Source organism: Peromyscus californicus, unplaced genomic scaffold (genome assembly GCF_007827085.1).
Source record: "Peromyscus californicus insignis strain IS unplaced genomic scaffold, ASM782708v3 Scaffold_11__1_contigs__length_118956290, whole genome shotgun sequence".
Lineage (NCBI taxonomy): Eukaryota > Metazoa > Chordata > Mammalia > Rodentia > Cricetidae > Peromyscus > Peromyscus californicus.
In genome coordinates, this window is record NW_026294402.1 from 90,265,681 (window position 1) to 90,281,787 (window position 16,107).

The window sequence follows — 16,107 nt, forward strand, 5'->3', positions numbered from 1 at the left end:
GTGGGATCATGCACATGCCATGGTGCCATTTGGAAGTTAGAGGACAACCCATGGCAATCAGTTTCCTTCTTCCACCATGTGATTTTGGGGGATCAAATTCAGGTCTTTGGGCTTGGCATCAGGTGGCTCTAACCACTGAGCTATCTCACTGGCTCTCAAAACCTATTAGAAATTAATTACATATTTATCATAGTGATAGATATGTTCCTGGAATAAATCAAAATAATTTTTAAGCAAAATTGATAAGCTTCAGAAACAAGTAGGTTTCAGTTAATTTCAGTATTTTGAAAATGTGAAGAATTTAAGTATTTAAGAATCTAGCCTGTGTCGTACAACTAACTGGTTCTGTGACTTTGGGCAAGGTCACTCAGCACCCTTCCCCCTTCTGTTTTATAAAGTATTTATTATAAGAGATTGAACTTGGGCCTCAAGTAAGCTAGACTGTTTTACCATTAAGCTGTACCCCACAACCCTTTTTATTTTGTTTTTTTGAGATCTCATTAAGTAGTCCAGGTTGACTTTGAACTGGTGATCCTCCTGCCTCAGATTCCCAGATGTTTAATCTCTTTTCTAAAATAGAGGTTTCAAGGCTGAGCATGTAGCTCCACTGGTAGAGTGCCTGGGTTTAGTTCTCAGTACTGCATAAACAGAGTTTTGATGCACACGTGCTTTCAGCCCTTGGGAAGTTGAGGCAAGAGGATACTGAGTTCAAGACCAGCCTGGACTGTGTAACAGGTTTGAAGCTCATCTAAGTTTCATGACACCCAGTCAAAAGCAGGAAGTGAGGTAGATATGGTAGCATACCCTTTAATCCCAGCACTCTGGGAACAGAGGTGGATAGAGCTCTTTGAATTTGAGGACAGCATGGTCCACATAATAAATTCTAGGGTGGATTAATTCTTCACTGACATATACTTTTGTTCAGATAAGCTCTATCATGCCCCATTTCAAGTTTTACCTTGGTAATTTTCATTAATCAACTATAACCATCTAAATTTACTTCTTGACTATTTTTTTCTAGTGGTTTTTGGAGACAGAATCTTATTTTGTATCCCAGACTGGACTCAAACTGGTGGCAATCCACCTGCCTCAGGATTACCGGTGCAATCTACTGTGCCCAGCCTGTCATTTTTCGACCATCTAGCAGTTTCTGTTTGATTGACTACAAACCTGCAGTAACTGATGTCTTTTGTTACTGTTCTTTTGCTCTGAGGAAGCCGCATGACCAAGGCAACTCCTATCAAAGAGTTTAATTGTGGGTTTGCTTAACAGTTTCAGTTCAGTCCATTGTCATCATGGTCAGTACATGGCTCTAGAGCAGTGGCTGACAGAGAGGAACTGAGCCTGGCCTGAGCTTTTGAAACCTCATAGCCCATCTCCAACAAGGCCACACCTTCTAGTCCTTTTAATCCATCAAACCGTTCCCCTCCCTGATGACGAAGCATTCAAATATAGAAGCCTGTGGGGGCCATTCTTATTCAAACCACCACAACTGGATAGTCCAAGATAATTTTAATTAATATGAATATTCCCTTCTCTCTTGATAGCATGCTTTATGAACAAGCCTCATGGTACTAGTGAATACCAAAATATTGCATCTGTGGATAGTGTGTGTTGGCCTAGCCATATCCCTCCTGTGTCCACACCAGTAACTGAACTTGCTCGAATTTGTTCCCTTGTTGGAATGCCACAACCAGATTTCTCCTTTCTGAGGACAACACAGGTAGAGTATACTGCTGCTTGATGTTTGCACGGATATAAATCTTTAACTGAGCATAATTGGCTGAAAGATCTTTAGCTAGAAAAAAAATGCAGTAGTGTGGAGGTTGGATTTTTGTGTGTGTGTGAGTGTGAGGATTTTGCATGTTTGTGGTTTTAGGAGTTGTGTTTTTCAACAGCATTAGGAACTGAACTCAAGGCCTCACATATTGTACCAACAGAATAGATAAGATCCCTCCTAAAGCTCAATGACAGTAATAGGTTTTCTGTACAACCCCCCCTCTCCCCATCATAAGTTTCTCCGAGATGCAGTAAACCAGGTCAAGACGAATTGAAAAAGTATAACAAGAGGTATATTAAGCAAAGCAACTCCCAGGCTGGTTCCTCCAGTCTCACAGATCAAGGCCAGAGAAGTCACTCACCTAAACTAAAGCAGAGAAATTTTCAGGCTGTAGGTGAGAGAGGATGATGTCTGCCACAAGCTAAGTTTGTCCCCAAGTACGGTCAAGAGCTGAGTGCTTAGGCAAGAGCTTGGGCAGCTGGCAACTTCAGGGGAAGAAGCTGCAACAGCCACCAAGAATGGGGAACTGGGCTTTTTGGCGCCTTTCCTTTGTTCAGAGATTCTCAGGGTGTGGGTTACAGGTGGGAGAGGGTTTTGAAAGAGAGAGAGACAGGAATGGGACTTTCTAGACCATGCAGGGGCGAGCTGGAGGCTCCAACCAAAGAAGAACCTCTGAGTCTCTCACACTTGGGCGGTTAATAGTCCCAGCTGCTGCTTGAGGGTGGTAGGAAACATGAGTGTACAAGCTGTTTCTGTCACTGGCCATTATTTCATACTGTGGACCATACAGTCTTTGTCACATTTTCTCATCTCTACAATAGTGGGAAGGTTTTCATAAGCAATTCTGGTTTGGGGTTTGATTTGGGTTGGGTTGGGTTTGGGTTGGGTTGGATTTTTTTTTTTTTTTTTTTTTTTTTTTTTTGTTTTTGTTTTTTGAAACAGGGCTTTGTGTGTAATAGCCCTGGCTGTCCTGGAACTCACTCTGTAGACCAGGCTGGCCTGGAGTTCATAGAGATCTACCTGCCTCTGCCTGGGATGAAAGGGTGTACCACCACCGCCCAGCTGGTTTTTTGTTTGTTTGTTTTGTTTTTTTAATGTAAAACTTTCTTAGCAAAAGGCTTAGTTTGCCAATTCTTGGAATAGAAAAAAAAAAGCTTTGCTAGCCTTTGTTTTCATTGAAATACTGCCTGCCACAGGTGGTAAGGGATGGAGGGGGGCATCTTTCCCTTGCCCATGCCACCATATGGCAGATAAGTAGGGGACAGAGTCAGCTCTTCTACTGTCATGCCTTCAGGACAGGCTCACCTGCACTTCTGCCAACAAGGTTAGCTCTACTGAGTTGTCCTGGTGAGGTGTAGGGCCTGTTCTCCCACTCTCTCATGACAGGGACAGCTTGTTCTTTGATTCTGTTTTAAACTTCCTTCATGTGCAGTCAGGTTGGTCACTAACTCCTAAGTTCAAACAATCTTGTCTTTCCCCTCCAGCCTTCCACAGAGCTAGGCCTTCAGTGCCTGCTCTAAAGAACATTCTGTCTTGTAAATGTTAAAAGGTAAGACACTGAGCTGAGCAGCACTCAGGAGGCAGAGGCAGGCAGATAGATGTCTTGAGGTCAAGGCCAGCCTGGTCTACATAGATCCTGGCCAGCCAGGACTACATAGACCCTGAATTTTTGTTTGTTTTTTATTTCTTTATTTATCTTTTAAGGAAAAAAAGATAAGGCACAATTCTAAAAGGTTTTCATGGAAACCTAAAACTTAAATGATTGTTCTTTGATTGGACAAAACTTTAGGAGAGGAAGTTGGGTTCCTAGACAGATAATCTTACAGACGTCTATATTCTCTTGTTTTAGACAATGACAGTTTGTCAGGTGAAATTGTCTAATGGTTTACTGGTACATGGGCCACAGTGCCACTCTGAAAGTGAAGCCAAGGAGAGAGCTGCACTTTTTGCTTTACAACAACTGGTAAGAATCATTCATGAATTCCCTACTAAGTTTTTAAAGTGTGTGTGTGTGTGTGTGTGTGTGTGTGTGTGTGTAGGAGACTAGAAGAGGAGGGAATCAGATCCCCTGGATCTGGAGTTACAGGTGGTTGTGAGCTGCCCTACATGCATGCTAGGAATCAAACTTCCATCCTCAGGAAGTGCTTTTAACAACTAAGCTATCTCTCTAGCCCATCTGTTAGTTTTGGGTTTTTGGATTTTTTTTCTTTTTTTTTTTTTTTTATTGATTCTTTGTGGGTTTCACATCAAGCATCCTGATCCCATTCATATCTACCCTCTGCCTTTGCCACCTCCCCCTCAAAACAAAATAAAATAAAAAAACTAACATAAAAAAATAATTTAAAAAAAAGTCTCAGCTTGGAGGCTGTAGTGAGTCATACAATATACCCTTGAGTTCATCTTGTAAGTATTCATTGCAGTGAGTCATTGGTCTGGTTCGAGGCCTCTGGCTTCTTCTACCCTGTTGATACTGGGCTCTCACTGGGACTCCTCTTGGATATCCTGTTGTTATCCTGTGTCATGGAGATCCTGCAGCATTGAATCTACAGGTCCAGCCCCTTCACATGCTCCAGTGGTTCATAGATGAGGTGGATGTTGGGGTGGGCCAACTCTTAGCTCTGGGTCTGGGCCTGGGTGGTAGCTGAGTTGGTCAGCCTGCCAGCTTTGCCTCATTAAAACGACCAGGGGGAGCTTCCAGCACTGTCCCGTCTAGCTCACTCAGTGCAGCAGGCAGCAAAGGGTGGGCCAGTTCTCCTGTTATCACGCCCTCACACCTCCAGGGGCAGCTCTGTTGTTTTGCCCAGGCGAGGTAAGGAGCCCACTCTTCTACTCTTGTGCTCCCAACACCAGCTCTCCTGCCTGCCACAGGTGGTAAGGGATGGAGGGGGGCATCTTTCCCTTGCCCATGCCACCATATGGCAGATAAGTAGGGGACAGAGTCAGCTCTTCTACTGTCATGCCTTCAGGACAGGCTCACCTGCACTTCTGCCAACAAGGTTAGCTCTACTGAGTTGTCCTGGTGAGGTGTAGGGCCTGTTCTCCCACTCTCTCATGACAGGGACAGCTCTCCCACCCGACAAAGCCATCTGTTAGATTTTTAATTAGTCTCTACAGAAATGTTTGGATGTTTTGTCTTATAATTTTAAAATACTTACACAGGGCTTTGGTGTGAATTATCCTTTGCCTCCACCAATATTTCCAAATTATCCTCCTGCTGTTCCATCCGGAACCGTTCCTCCCATCTTTCACCAACCTACTGGTAAGATATTTTGCTTTTCTAAGTATTATCCTTGAGTTATTATTTTCTCTAAATTCTTTTAAGAACTACGTCTTTGTAGGAGGTTTTTGGGTTTGTCTTATTTTGTTTAATACATTTAGTGCATGTATGCATACATTGAGCTGTACCATTTTTAGTGTTTTAAGGTTTGATTTTGTTTTTAAGACAGTGTTTCAGGCGGGCAGTGGTGGCGCACGCCTTTAATCCCAGCACTCGGGAGGCAGAGCCAGGAGGATCTCTTTGAGTTCGAGGCCACCCTGGGCTACCAAGTGAGTTCCAGGAAAGGCGCAAAGCTACACAGAGAAACCCTGTCTCGAAAAACCAAAAAAAAAAAAAAAAAAAAAAAGACAGTGTTTCATGTATCCTAGACCAGCTTTGAATTTCTAATTTCTCCTCCTCTGTCTCCTGAGTGCTGGGATTACAGTGTACCCACCATCCTGAGTTGAACTATCACTAAAAATCAAAAAAGTTTATAACTTTCAGTTACCTTGTCGTCTTGCCCAAAGTCTATTAAATTAAATAATAAGGGATTTTAAAAACAAAACCTCTGGGGATAAATAGAAGAAATATCAGCAGACTAGAAATTTGAAATCAGTTTGCCGTGAATAAAACATTGAAGTAGTCAGTTTAGCAGAGTAGGGTTAAATTACAAACCATAGTCCCTGCAGTAGAGGTTACAAGAGCTCCTCATCCTCCTCACATACCGCATTTACCTGGCATATGCAAAGCTCTGGGCTTAATCTCTAGCTCTACAGAGCTAGCCAAATAAAATCAAGATTGTATGAAAAAAGAATAATTGAAAAAAAAAAGTTTGTAGTTGTATCCGTTACTTCCTGTGGCTCTGATAAAGCATCATGACAAAAAGCAACTTACAGAAGGAAGGGTGTATTTTGGTTTACTGTTCCAGAGGAGGAGTCCCTAATGGGCAGGAAGGCATGGTGACAGGCAGCTGCAGCCAGAAACTGAAAGATCACATATTCAACCTCAGGCATCAAATAGAGAAAACAAACTGGCCCTGGAGCAAGGCTATAAACTCAAAGCCTTCCCCCAGTGACACACTTTCTCCAGCAAGACTGCACTTCCTAAAGGCTCTATAACTCCCCAGATGACACCACCAACTGGGGAACATGGGTTCAGACATCTGAGCCTATGGGGCAATTTTAAACTAGCACATTCTGCTCTGGCCTCTGTAGGCTCACAGCCATCTCATAACACAAAGTGCATTTAGTCTAACCCTAAAAGTCCCAGTAGTCTTTATCAGTCTCAACACTGTTGAGAAGTCCAAAGCCCAAGTTTCTTTTTTTGAGACCCAAGGCAGTCTCTTAACTGTGACCCCCCTGTAAATTCAAAAGGCAAATTACATACTTCCAACATATAGTGCCAAAGAATATACATCCCTAATCCAAAAGAGAGAAATGAGGGCATCGTGAGGATTGAATCAGAACAAGATCTAAGCTCAGCAGAGCAAACACAAAATCTTCCAACTCTGTGTCCAATGTCTGGACTTTAGTTTCATGAGACTTAGATGGCTCCAGCTTTGCTCTTAGAGTGGCTCCACTCCTGTATCAGCTCTCTTTGGCAGATGTCTCATACCTATGATCTTCAACACAACCCCAACTTCATTTTCATAGCTATATGTGATGGCCTCTCACAGGCTCCTTACAGGGATTCTGTCACACATTATTGTCTGGCCTCGGGAGCTCTCTGAAACCATGCAGATAGAATCCATGACCCCCTCTCCCTCACTCTTGCATCTTTCATGCCTCCAAAGATGGCACACTGACAAGTCTGACTGCCATCTAACACTGGATCCTCACCCCCTTCAACCACTTTAGTAGCAGCTTTCCTGGGCTGAAGCAGTTGCTTTCTAGGAACAAGCTGCCCTTTATGTTTTTTCCTTTTACAAGGTGGAGACATAGCTAGGTGGGGTCCTCCCTGATGGCATTTTTCCCATTGTTCTGGTGCAGAGCAGGAGGTCTCTCCCGGAGTGACGCTAATCTCCTTAATAATGACAGCCTCATTTAGCACATGCCTTGGCTGTACATTAAGCTTCCTAATGTATCTAAAATACCATAACCAAAAGCAACTTACAAAAGGAATAGTTTATTTTTGCTTATGGTTCTAAAGGGGAAATCCCCTTTTATCTCCAAATTCCCTTTTTATTTCTTTCTGCCCCACTTGCTCTTTTTTATTACAGACCTGTATACATATTATCAATAAGAGCTATACCTTAGACTCAATGTTATGCTGTCTTGAAAGTTCTTCTACCAAAGAAATTAGTCTTTTTAGTTCAGCCTCATGTAAATTCTCAGGACATGGACAGAAAACAGTGAGATTGTTTACAAAAATATCACACTGTCTCTACTCCATAGTTAATACAGCCCTTCTCCCCTCTGAAACATCATGAGCTAGGCCTCTATCTTCTGCATTACTCTCATCCCTCCTGTCTTCTAGAATGGCCCATTAAGCTCTGGTTACAGCATTCAGCCACCTTTCTAGTCCAAACTTGCAAAGTCTTCCATATTCTTCAGAAGTACAACATGATCAGGTTCTCCACATCAACACCCCACTCCTGGTACCAACTTCTCTATCAGTTGCTTTTCTGTTGCTGTGATAAAATACCAGAGGGGGATTCCATAATGGAAACAGTCATGGTAACAGATGACTGAAGCAGAAAGCTGAGAGATCACATATTCAAACAGCAGAGAGAGAGAGAACAGGGGTGAGACTATAAACTCTCAAAGCCAGTTGCCAGGGACACACTTCCTCAGCAAGACTCTGTCTGCTAAAGATTCCATAATCTCGCCAAACAGTACCACCAACTGGGGACTGTATTCAAATACCTGAGCCTGTGGGTGACATGTCTCATTTAAATGATCACAGTTGTTGACTTGAAATTGTAAAAGGGTGATTAAAAACTAGAAAATAAGAAGTAGCAAATATTTAGCATAACAATGCACAGATCCACAAACCTTGTTATAGGCACTCCAGAGAAAGAGATGAGTGGTAAGGAAGGAAAGATAAAGTTTTCTTAGAGCTAAAGGACATGCATCTCTAGATTGAAAACAAAACAAAACAAAAAACAGGTTGCCTTGAAATTCAAAACACCAGGGCCAGAGAAATGAATGGCTCAGTAGGTGAAGGTGCTTGCTGCAAAACCTGACAACCTGGGTTAAATTCCTGTGTGGCTCATAGTGGAAGGAGAGAACTGATTTCCACAAAATGTCCTCCTATCTGCATACAAAGATTCCTGAGACCTCGAGAATCTGGCTTGTTAAATTTTAGTCACTCTGTTAAGAGTCTGAATTTCACCAGCTCTCCAAGTGGCTCAGAGAGACAGTTTTAGGAATTGCCAGTTCAGTGTGTTTCCAATAGTCAACAAAAAAGAGTCCTTGAATTCTACTAGAATAGAGAAAAGAAACTCTCCCTGTACCATGAAAGTGATCATATTTCAAGACTTGAGCTTTAGGTTTTTTTGTATTCTACGCTCACTGTGGATGAAACTTAGCATTTGGGTCAGGTGAGAGCCTTATGATTTCTGTCTTTGTTCCCAGGCCTTCCTCAAGGAGTAGCTTCATGATCATTTATATGGTCATGAAACCAAACAAACAGGATTTTGAGAATAAGGAAGGGCCAGAGTTCTTTGCAACTCAACACCATTTCATAACAGCAAGCCAGGGTCTTCTGATGCCATTGAAATGATTCCACAGGAAAGTCCATCTTCCTCAAAGTCCCATAATTACAACTGTTCCTAAAGCTCATGTCAGCATTTGGTACCATTGGCCTCTGTGGGCCAGCATCACAAAAACTGCATTTCTGTAGGTAGTTTTATGGCCCTAAGAAAGGACCCCAGGGTGAGTGATGTGATAGACAAGAGCAGTTACCGTTGCCAAATAAGGTGGAGGAACTAACCAAGGCTCGAGAGAGAAGTCTTCATCTCTGAATCTCGGTTCTTAACAGCTAATATAATGCCTTCCTCGTCTCATCTCTTCGGCTCAGTGCCGTGGAGACCAGCAGTGCCGGTTGCTGGGAAGGTCTTCCATCCTCCTCCACATCCTGGGACCATGCCCTTGGCTGGAGGAGTGCCAGGCGGAGTGCACAATCAGTTCATACCTCTGCAGGTGAGAGCTGTCGAGAAAACTGTGGCTTTAACAGTTACCTTTTTTTAATATTCAGAACAAAGCTATTCATAAAAAATGTACATAGTTAGTACTTCCCTGGAAGTCCTTTGTGTATGAATTAAGCTTGCAGTAGTGATACATTTCAGCTGATCTCTGGTCTGTTTATGGTCTAATAAATAATACTAATTGTAGCAAGTAATGTACATATTTTTAAAGATCTATTTTGGTTTAATTATTGCATGAGGGAGGGTATATTCTGCACAAGGGCAGATGCCCTGGAAATTCAGAGGTGTTGGTTCCCCTGAAGCAGAGTTACAGGCCATCAGACATGGATACTGGGAACCAAACTCAGATCCTCTGCAAGAGCAGTACCTCATCTACTGTCCATCTTTCCAGCCCCCGTTGTAAATATTTTGCTGCTGTTAATAAATAGAAGTCAAAAATCAGCAGTGATTGGCACATAGTAACAGTCTGATTTATGGTGTTTTCTGACACAAGCTTTTTTTTTTTTTCTGCCTATATTGTTACTTAATGATGCTTTTACTCCTTTAAGGTTACGAAAAAAAGGGTTGCAAACAGAAAGAATTTTGAGAATAAGGAGGCCCAGAGTTCTCAAGCCACACCGCTTCAGACTAGCAAGCCAGGGTCTTCTGAAGCCACCAAAATAATTCCACAAGAAAGCCCATCAGCCTCTTTGAAGTCCTCTCCAGCTGCTCAGCCTGTGTCTTCTCAAGTCGAAACTGCCTCCCAAGGCCATGGTGTGTCCCACCAGAAATCAGCCCCGAGCTCCTCGAGGAGGAGGTCAAGGAAACTGGCTGTCAACTTTAGTGTTCCTAAACCTTCTGAATAAATTTGATACCTGGGAATGAATGTCTTTTCTTTCCATCTACATTTTTATAAATTGATATCTATGTGTCAGAAATGTACTATTTTAGAATATGTTTAGATTGAATATTTTCTATTTTTAAGTTATCAGGCACTTTTCATGCTATTTAAGACTATATATCAAATTGTGCACTTTAAATATGTGCAATTTGTTGTACATCAGTGATACCTCAATAAAGCTGTAAAAAAAAAAGATCAAATTAAATCTTGTATTAAAATAAACATCAAACTAGGCATGGTAGTTCATGCCTATAACCCTCGTGCTTGAGAGGCTGAAACGGGAGGATTGCCATATAATCAAGGTTAGCCAGGGCTACATAGTGAGTTCCTGGCCAGCCTGAGACCTTGCTTCAAAAACCAAAAACATAAAGTAGATATCAGTGGGCTAAATGTTAAAATGTACACTCTAACCATTGGCTTCCTCATTAGAAGCATCCTTGAACTATAAATTAGTCATCATATTATAATAATAATAAGCTTTTTTACACTATTATTGAGGGATAATTAAGTGTAGCATGAATTAGGCCTCATAATTTCCTAAATGTGGGTTTTATTTCTCTTTAATAATGTAGCAGCGTGGCTGGGAGAGTGGCCCTTTCTCTGTCACCACTTCAGTCTGTTGCCAGACTCGCTCCCAGCATGCTGCAGAGCCAGCGCACTGGCCGTGGCCGTGGAGCCAGCACCCTGGCTGGTGCTGCCAGTGTTGCTCTGTTATAAATCTTGTACCAAAGCAGCTTTAGAAAACCCTCCAGATCATTCGTCTGGCTGCTTCGAACTAGGAATAGCAATCTAGATTTGAGAAATGATGACTTTTTTTTAAGATTATTCAAGAACCAGCATTAAGAATATCTAATAAAATTAAGTTTCAAAATCTACAGGGTACAGTGATTACAAATCAGTCTTCAAATAGAATACAGTACAAAATGTTAATCACTTTATTCTTGCTTAGGCTTCTTGGGATTTGTTTGTTTTGAGACGAGGTCTTGCTGTGTAGTCCTGGCTGGCCTGGTACTCATGGCAATCCTCCAAGTTCTGGGATTTCAGCCATGCATCACCACACCCACTTGTGTGGCTTTTCTCTGTGTACTTCACATAGGTGAAAGCTCATCATGGGTCCATGTGTAGAGCTTCCTGGGACTGATAACATTTTAAACTATAAAATTCCAGATGTTTGTGTGTATGTTGCTGACTGCCTGTCCCATTCAGTTGTACATCTTTAGCATTTGCTGAACTTCTCGGTGATACCACGTTAGTCTCTGCATGTCACTCATGGATATCTGTGTTCACACCATTGAAACGATTGGGATTTTATGCAAATTTCTCAATGACATCAGGGCCTGCATTTATATATGAGCATATATTTATCTTTTAGTTTTGTGATATGTTTATATTTTTAAAGAGTAAAATGATCATACTTTTTAAAAAGTAGGAACCAGTCTTTATATGGAGCTGCTTATTGTTGTGTGTGATTTCATTAGCTCATTGAAAACTCTGCCATAAGTCTTAAAATCGTTTTACTATTTTTTAAAATGCTGTGTTGAACTGAATTCCTTTCTCTGCTGTTTTCAGTGTTTCTCGAAATGGTGCCAGGATATATGTGTACTAGTGGTTGGTGCCTTTAGTGTAGAGAGGTAAATGGTCGTTATCGTCCTCTTCTATGGTCATGTGACTTTCTGTAACTTTGTTTTCCATTGATAGAAGTTGAGCTGTTTGTTAGTGCCCAGCACTCCCTCACATGCAGTGGGACACTGGGCTAAGGCTCAGGTCATTCTCAGTGTCCACCCTCACTGTCACAAACATTCATTGGAGACACAAGGGGATGTTCAGTTATGACAGTGCCATGGTAACTCCTTCCAAGAGCCTCACTTACATTTATTCTACCATTCACTTAATCCTGTGTGATGGGTCCACCATGGTGTATAACTCTGTTCCCTGTAGAACACAGAGGAAGGATTCCTTTTGAAAATCCCCTGAGAGATTTTAGTAAACACGGTGCCATTGAACCTGTGAGGGTATTTCTCTAAAATTTGAGCACAAGCTAGTAATTATATATGGAGAGCCAGTACGAATATTTGACCTTCCTTCAAAAAACAAAAATTCTAAGGGTCAAGCTTGAAGGGAAACTAAAATAAGAGAGGACTGCATACCAGCAGATAGGGAGTGATTACGTATTTTCTGCCCCTCCCCCATAGCTCTGTTGTCAATGCAGGTCTGACATCTGTGGAAACATGCAACCTATGAAAGATGTGAGACAAGACTTACTAGCTGGAGAGCTATGAGGACACTGGATCTGTGGACACGTCTGGAGGGGTCTAGCAACATAGTTGCTCTGCAACGTAGTTGTACTGTGGGAACCATACGGTTTTCCCCTCTGGGATGGAGTCTGAGCCCACCCTCAAGCTTCTAAAATATGCTCAGTCGACTGTCCAATCTAAGAACTTTTGGTGGAAATGGTAAACTTCGGTCACAAAAGGAAAAATTCCCCCAGACTCTGTTTTTCATGTAACTAAAGTTACTTGATTAAACCTTCCTCTCCTCACTGAAAACTATTGCAAATATCCTTGTTCAGTAAGTCTGTCTTTTTTAAGCAAATTAAGTTAAAGATGGATCCTTTCAGCCATTGTTTCTTTTCACAATTCTGTGTGTTACCTAGTCACTACCTTAATTTTAAAATTTGGCAGATAAAATGCATTAATTGACTTAAACACTTCACAGACTAAAGGCTTAAACATTGAAACCTCAGTTGCATCAGAAAATTATTTCCTCTGAATCCCAGTTTCAATTTAAGGTTGTCCTTTGCTGAGAATGGTACCCCCCACCTCTAATCCCAGCACTCTGGATGCTACAGCAGGACCATGAATTCAAGGCAAGCCTGGGCTATGTAGACGCTGTCTAGAAAAAAGACCCTTCTTCCTTTTCAAAGCAGTAAGTAACGAACACTGAAGGTATTCCCCTCCTTCCCTGATGAGCAGAGTGAGGAGTATTGATGTCTTTTTTCCTGTTACTATTTCCGTTCCTGTGTGTTTAGACAGTTCTAGATTCCTGGTTCTCGGGAGGAGGCAAAGAGGGAGACCTGTAGGATCCAATAGTATTTGCAGACTTCAGTGTACTTTTTTATCTCAAGGAAATGAACTATGGAGTCATTTTATTTACTCCCCTTCTGTGTGTCCATTCTCTTTGTATCAAATATTTTTTCATAGTGGTTGTTTAGTTTCCATCTTATATGACAGAACTCCATGGCTCTCCACTGAAGGTCGCTCTCACACTCTGCTATAGTTCTTTGTACCAGCTTGCTTCCAGACTTTTCTTTTACTATAGAAGAGAATCTGTTAGAAATTATTATGAGAGGTATTCTGTATCTTTTTTTTAAAATCTGTCACCAAAAAAATGATCATTTCTTTTTAGAAATGGTGACAGGATTGAAACTACAGTTCTTTGTGTGCATTTCTATGTTCCTTTGTTTGTTTGTTTGTTTGCAATGAAATGGTCTTTTTTTGCAGGCACATCCTTTGCTAGCAAAAACATAAAGCTTAAATTTTTAGTGTTTTTCAGCCTGACAATTCATATTCCCATTAGACATCCTCATTTTCTGCCAGGCACAGTAAGAGACAGCTGGAGGGAGACAGTGGCTCTCCAGTAACGGAGGAGCAGACAGGCAGGCTGAGTTTGACTCTCACATGCTGAGCTAGACAGCACTGGTCCTTTCTTTTGAGAGAGGGCAGGAGGGAGAGAGTTGAAGTGACAAGAATAAACTCCCTGCTCTTCAGTGACTGGTCTCAAGTGCAGCTGGGGACGGAGACTGCTGGCCAGTAGACTAATCTACATATCGAAAGCTGTAGATAAAAGTTGATTTTCCCAGTACTCGGCCCATCACTACCGATTAGTGCGGCAGGTGGTGGTCTGTGTAGCTGCTTAGGGATTAGAAACCAAGTTTTCATTCTGTTTCTCTCAAAATGATAGGGTGAGAATGTGCCCCACAGCCTGCTCTAAGGGCTCACTCTGGCTCACTCAGGCTCAGTCTCTCCTCCCCTCTCCAACCAATTCCTCTCCCCTCCTCCCTCTTGCTACAAAGCCCTTTGAGTTCTCCTGCCTCAACTCCTAAATTCTAAGATTAGAGTATGGCTAATGCCCAGTGTGCTTTAAGCTCTATTAATCCTGCCTTTCCTTTAGTTACGTGTGTGGGTGTGGGTGTGTGTGTATTTTGTTTTGTATTTCAAGACAGGAATTCTCTGTGTAGCCTTAGCTGTCCTAGAACTCACTCTATAGAGCAGGGTGGCCTTGAACTCACAGATATCCTCCTGCCTCTGCCTCCCAAGTGCTGGGATTAAGGGTATATGCCAACACCACACAGCTAGATTTTGTTTTTTAACTTTTTCTTTTTTGGGGGGTGAGGGTTTAAATATCTTATACTTCCATTTTCCTAAACAAATTACTTTGAGTGTTTTCATTTAACATTTGAGTAATCAGTGGTGTGCTGTGTATCAAAGTGTTTAGCATTTTCCTCATTTAAGCTGTGATTTCATACATATCTATCTTCCTTGGTTTCTTTCCTCATGTAACTATTTTGTAAGTAACTGGAATTTTTCATTAGATCTTAGACAGAGCAGTATTTTATTAAAAATTCCAAAGGGAAGACTTCTTTGTGCTCATTTTGTAATTTTTATTTTAAATACCTTTACATTGTCAATTATACTTAAAGTGTTTTAAACTTTCATGGAATGGACTCCAAATGTATTTTTATGTTGTACATTTGTAAAGACAGCACGAAGTTAGCCTCAAAGAGTTGTGCAAAGGGATTTCAACATGCAAATGTCACTGAAGGTCTGGGCATGTACGTGTTAAATGCGCTGTGCTTTTGATTAAAGACAGAATGGTGGCAGAAGTACTTGGTGTTTGCTGTTCTGTGCGTTAATACGAAAGCCAAGTGTCCGCTTGCGTCTCAACCCCTCCGTATGTAACCTCTGATTGGAGTCTTTGTTTTGAGTCACTCTGATTTCCCATGCTGATTTTGAAACATGAGATTCTCCTGTCTCAGACTACTGTGTACTTGTGTTACAGGCCTGTGCCACCATGCCCCACCTGGATGTCCTTTCAGTTCTCAATCTAGTGCTGCATTATTGTAAACTGAGTCACTGTGGTTGATGGAAGTCTGAATTACAGAGTCAGGTGGTATGATTCACATCTTGGCTCTACATCTTATTTGTAAGTATATCAGAATGTCATCACTGGCAGGTAATGTCAAGTTTTTGTTTCTGATGCTGCAACCCCTAAAGAAAGGAGACAGATACCCTTCCTCAGGATCTAGCTGGGTAAATGATGAACGAGAAAAGATCCAGCAAGACTTATAAGTCAGGCTGGAGAGATGGCCTGGAGGTTAAGAGCACTGGCTGTTCTTCCAGAGGTCCTGAGTTCAATTCCCAGCAACCACATGGTAACTCACAACCATCTACAATGAGATCTGATGCCCTGTTCTGGCGGGCAGAGGTACATGCAGACAGAACACTGCATACATAATTAATAAATAAATAAATCTTTAAAAAAATAATAAAAAGACTTAAAAGTCTCATGTTCTATCATCTGAGCTTCCTAGCTCCAAATCTTGAGATGTGAGTTCATAACCTGGAGTAACTGCAGAAACCAGGAGAGTAAGAAGGGACCGTTGTATGGGGGAGCCATAGAGAGAAGAATAGCAAGATACAAGTGAACTGAAGGAGGAAATGGGGAAAATTGAGGGATCTCATTAGAAAGGGGGAGGTAGCTAAAATAACAGTAAGAATGTCGTCAAAGTCATAAGGAATCATGCTATTAACTGCCTAAAAATATAAGTGTGTGTGCTTTTTGTTTTTTTTATAAAATTCTCTCATCTGTGCTGACAGCGTTCCCACCAAGAGCCAGAGATAATCTAACGACACCTCCAGGAACCAGCAGAAGAAACCCTCTTTTGAGTTGTTGGTCAGGGCTGTCCAAGAGACTCCACAGACATTATACACTAATGCTGTTGGCCTTGGCTTTCCCCAAGAGGTGATAGCATCGTGCACACCAGA

The 16,107-nt window shown here is 41.7% G+C and overlaps 1 protein-coding gene across 3 annotated transcripts in view; it reads left to right on the forward strand.

Moving 5' to 3' along the window:
* The window catches only part of Xrn1 (5'-3' exoribonuclease 1), a 112,681-nt gene extending 97,733 nt beyond the window's left edge, over window positions 1-14,948 (forward strand). For 2 of the 3 annotated variants that reach the window (XM_052717056.1, XM_052717075.1), the window contains 5 exons: window positions 1,548-1,723; window positions 3,630-3,743; window positions 4,940-5,039; window positions 9,018-9,178; window positions 9,732-14,948. In XM_052717056.1, coding sequence (XP_052573016.1) covers window positions 1,548-1,723; window positions 3,630-3,743; window positions 4,940-5,039; window positions 9,018-9,178; window positions 9,732-10,028 — 848 coding nt within the window. In that variant the 3' untranslated portion in view covers window positions 10,029-14,948. The remainder of the gene's footprint in view (window positions 1-1,547; window positions 1,724-3,629; window positions 3,744-4,939; window positions 5,040-9,017; window positions 9,179-9,731) is intronic. The other variant, XM_052717065.1, reaches the window with a different exon arrangement.
* The last annotated feature ends 1,159 nt before the right edge of the window (window positions 14,949-16,107 follow it).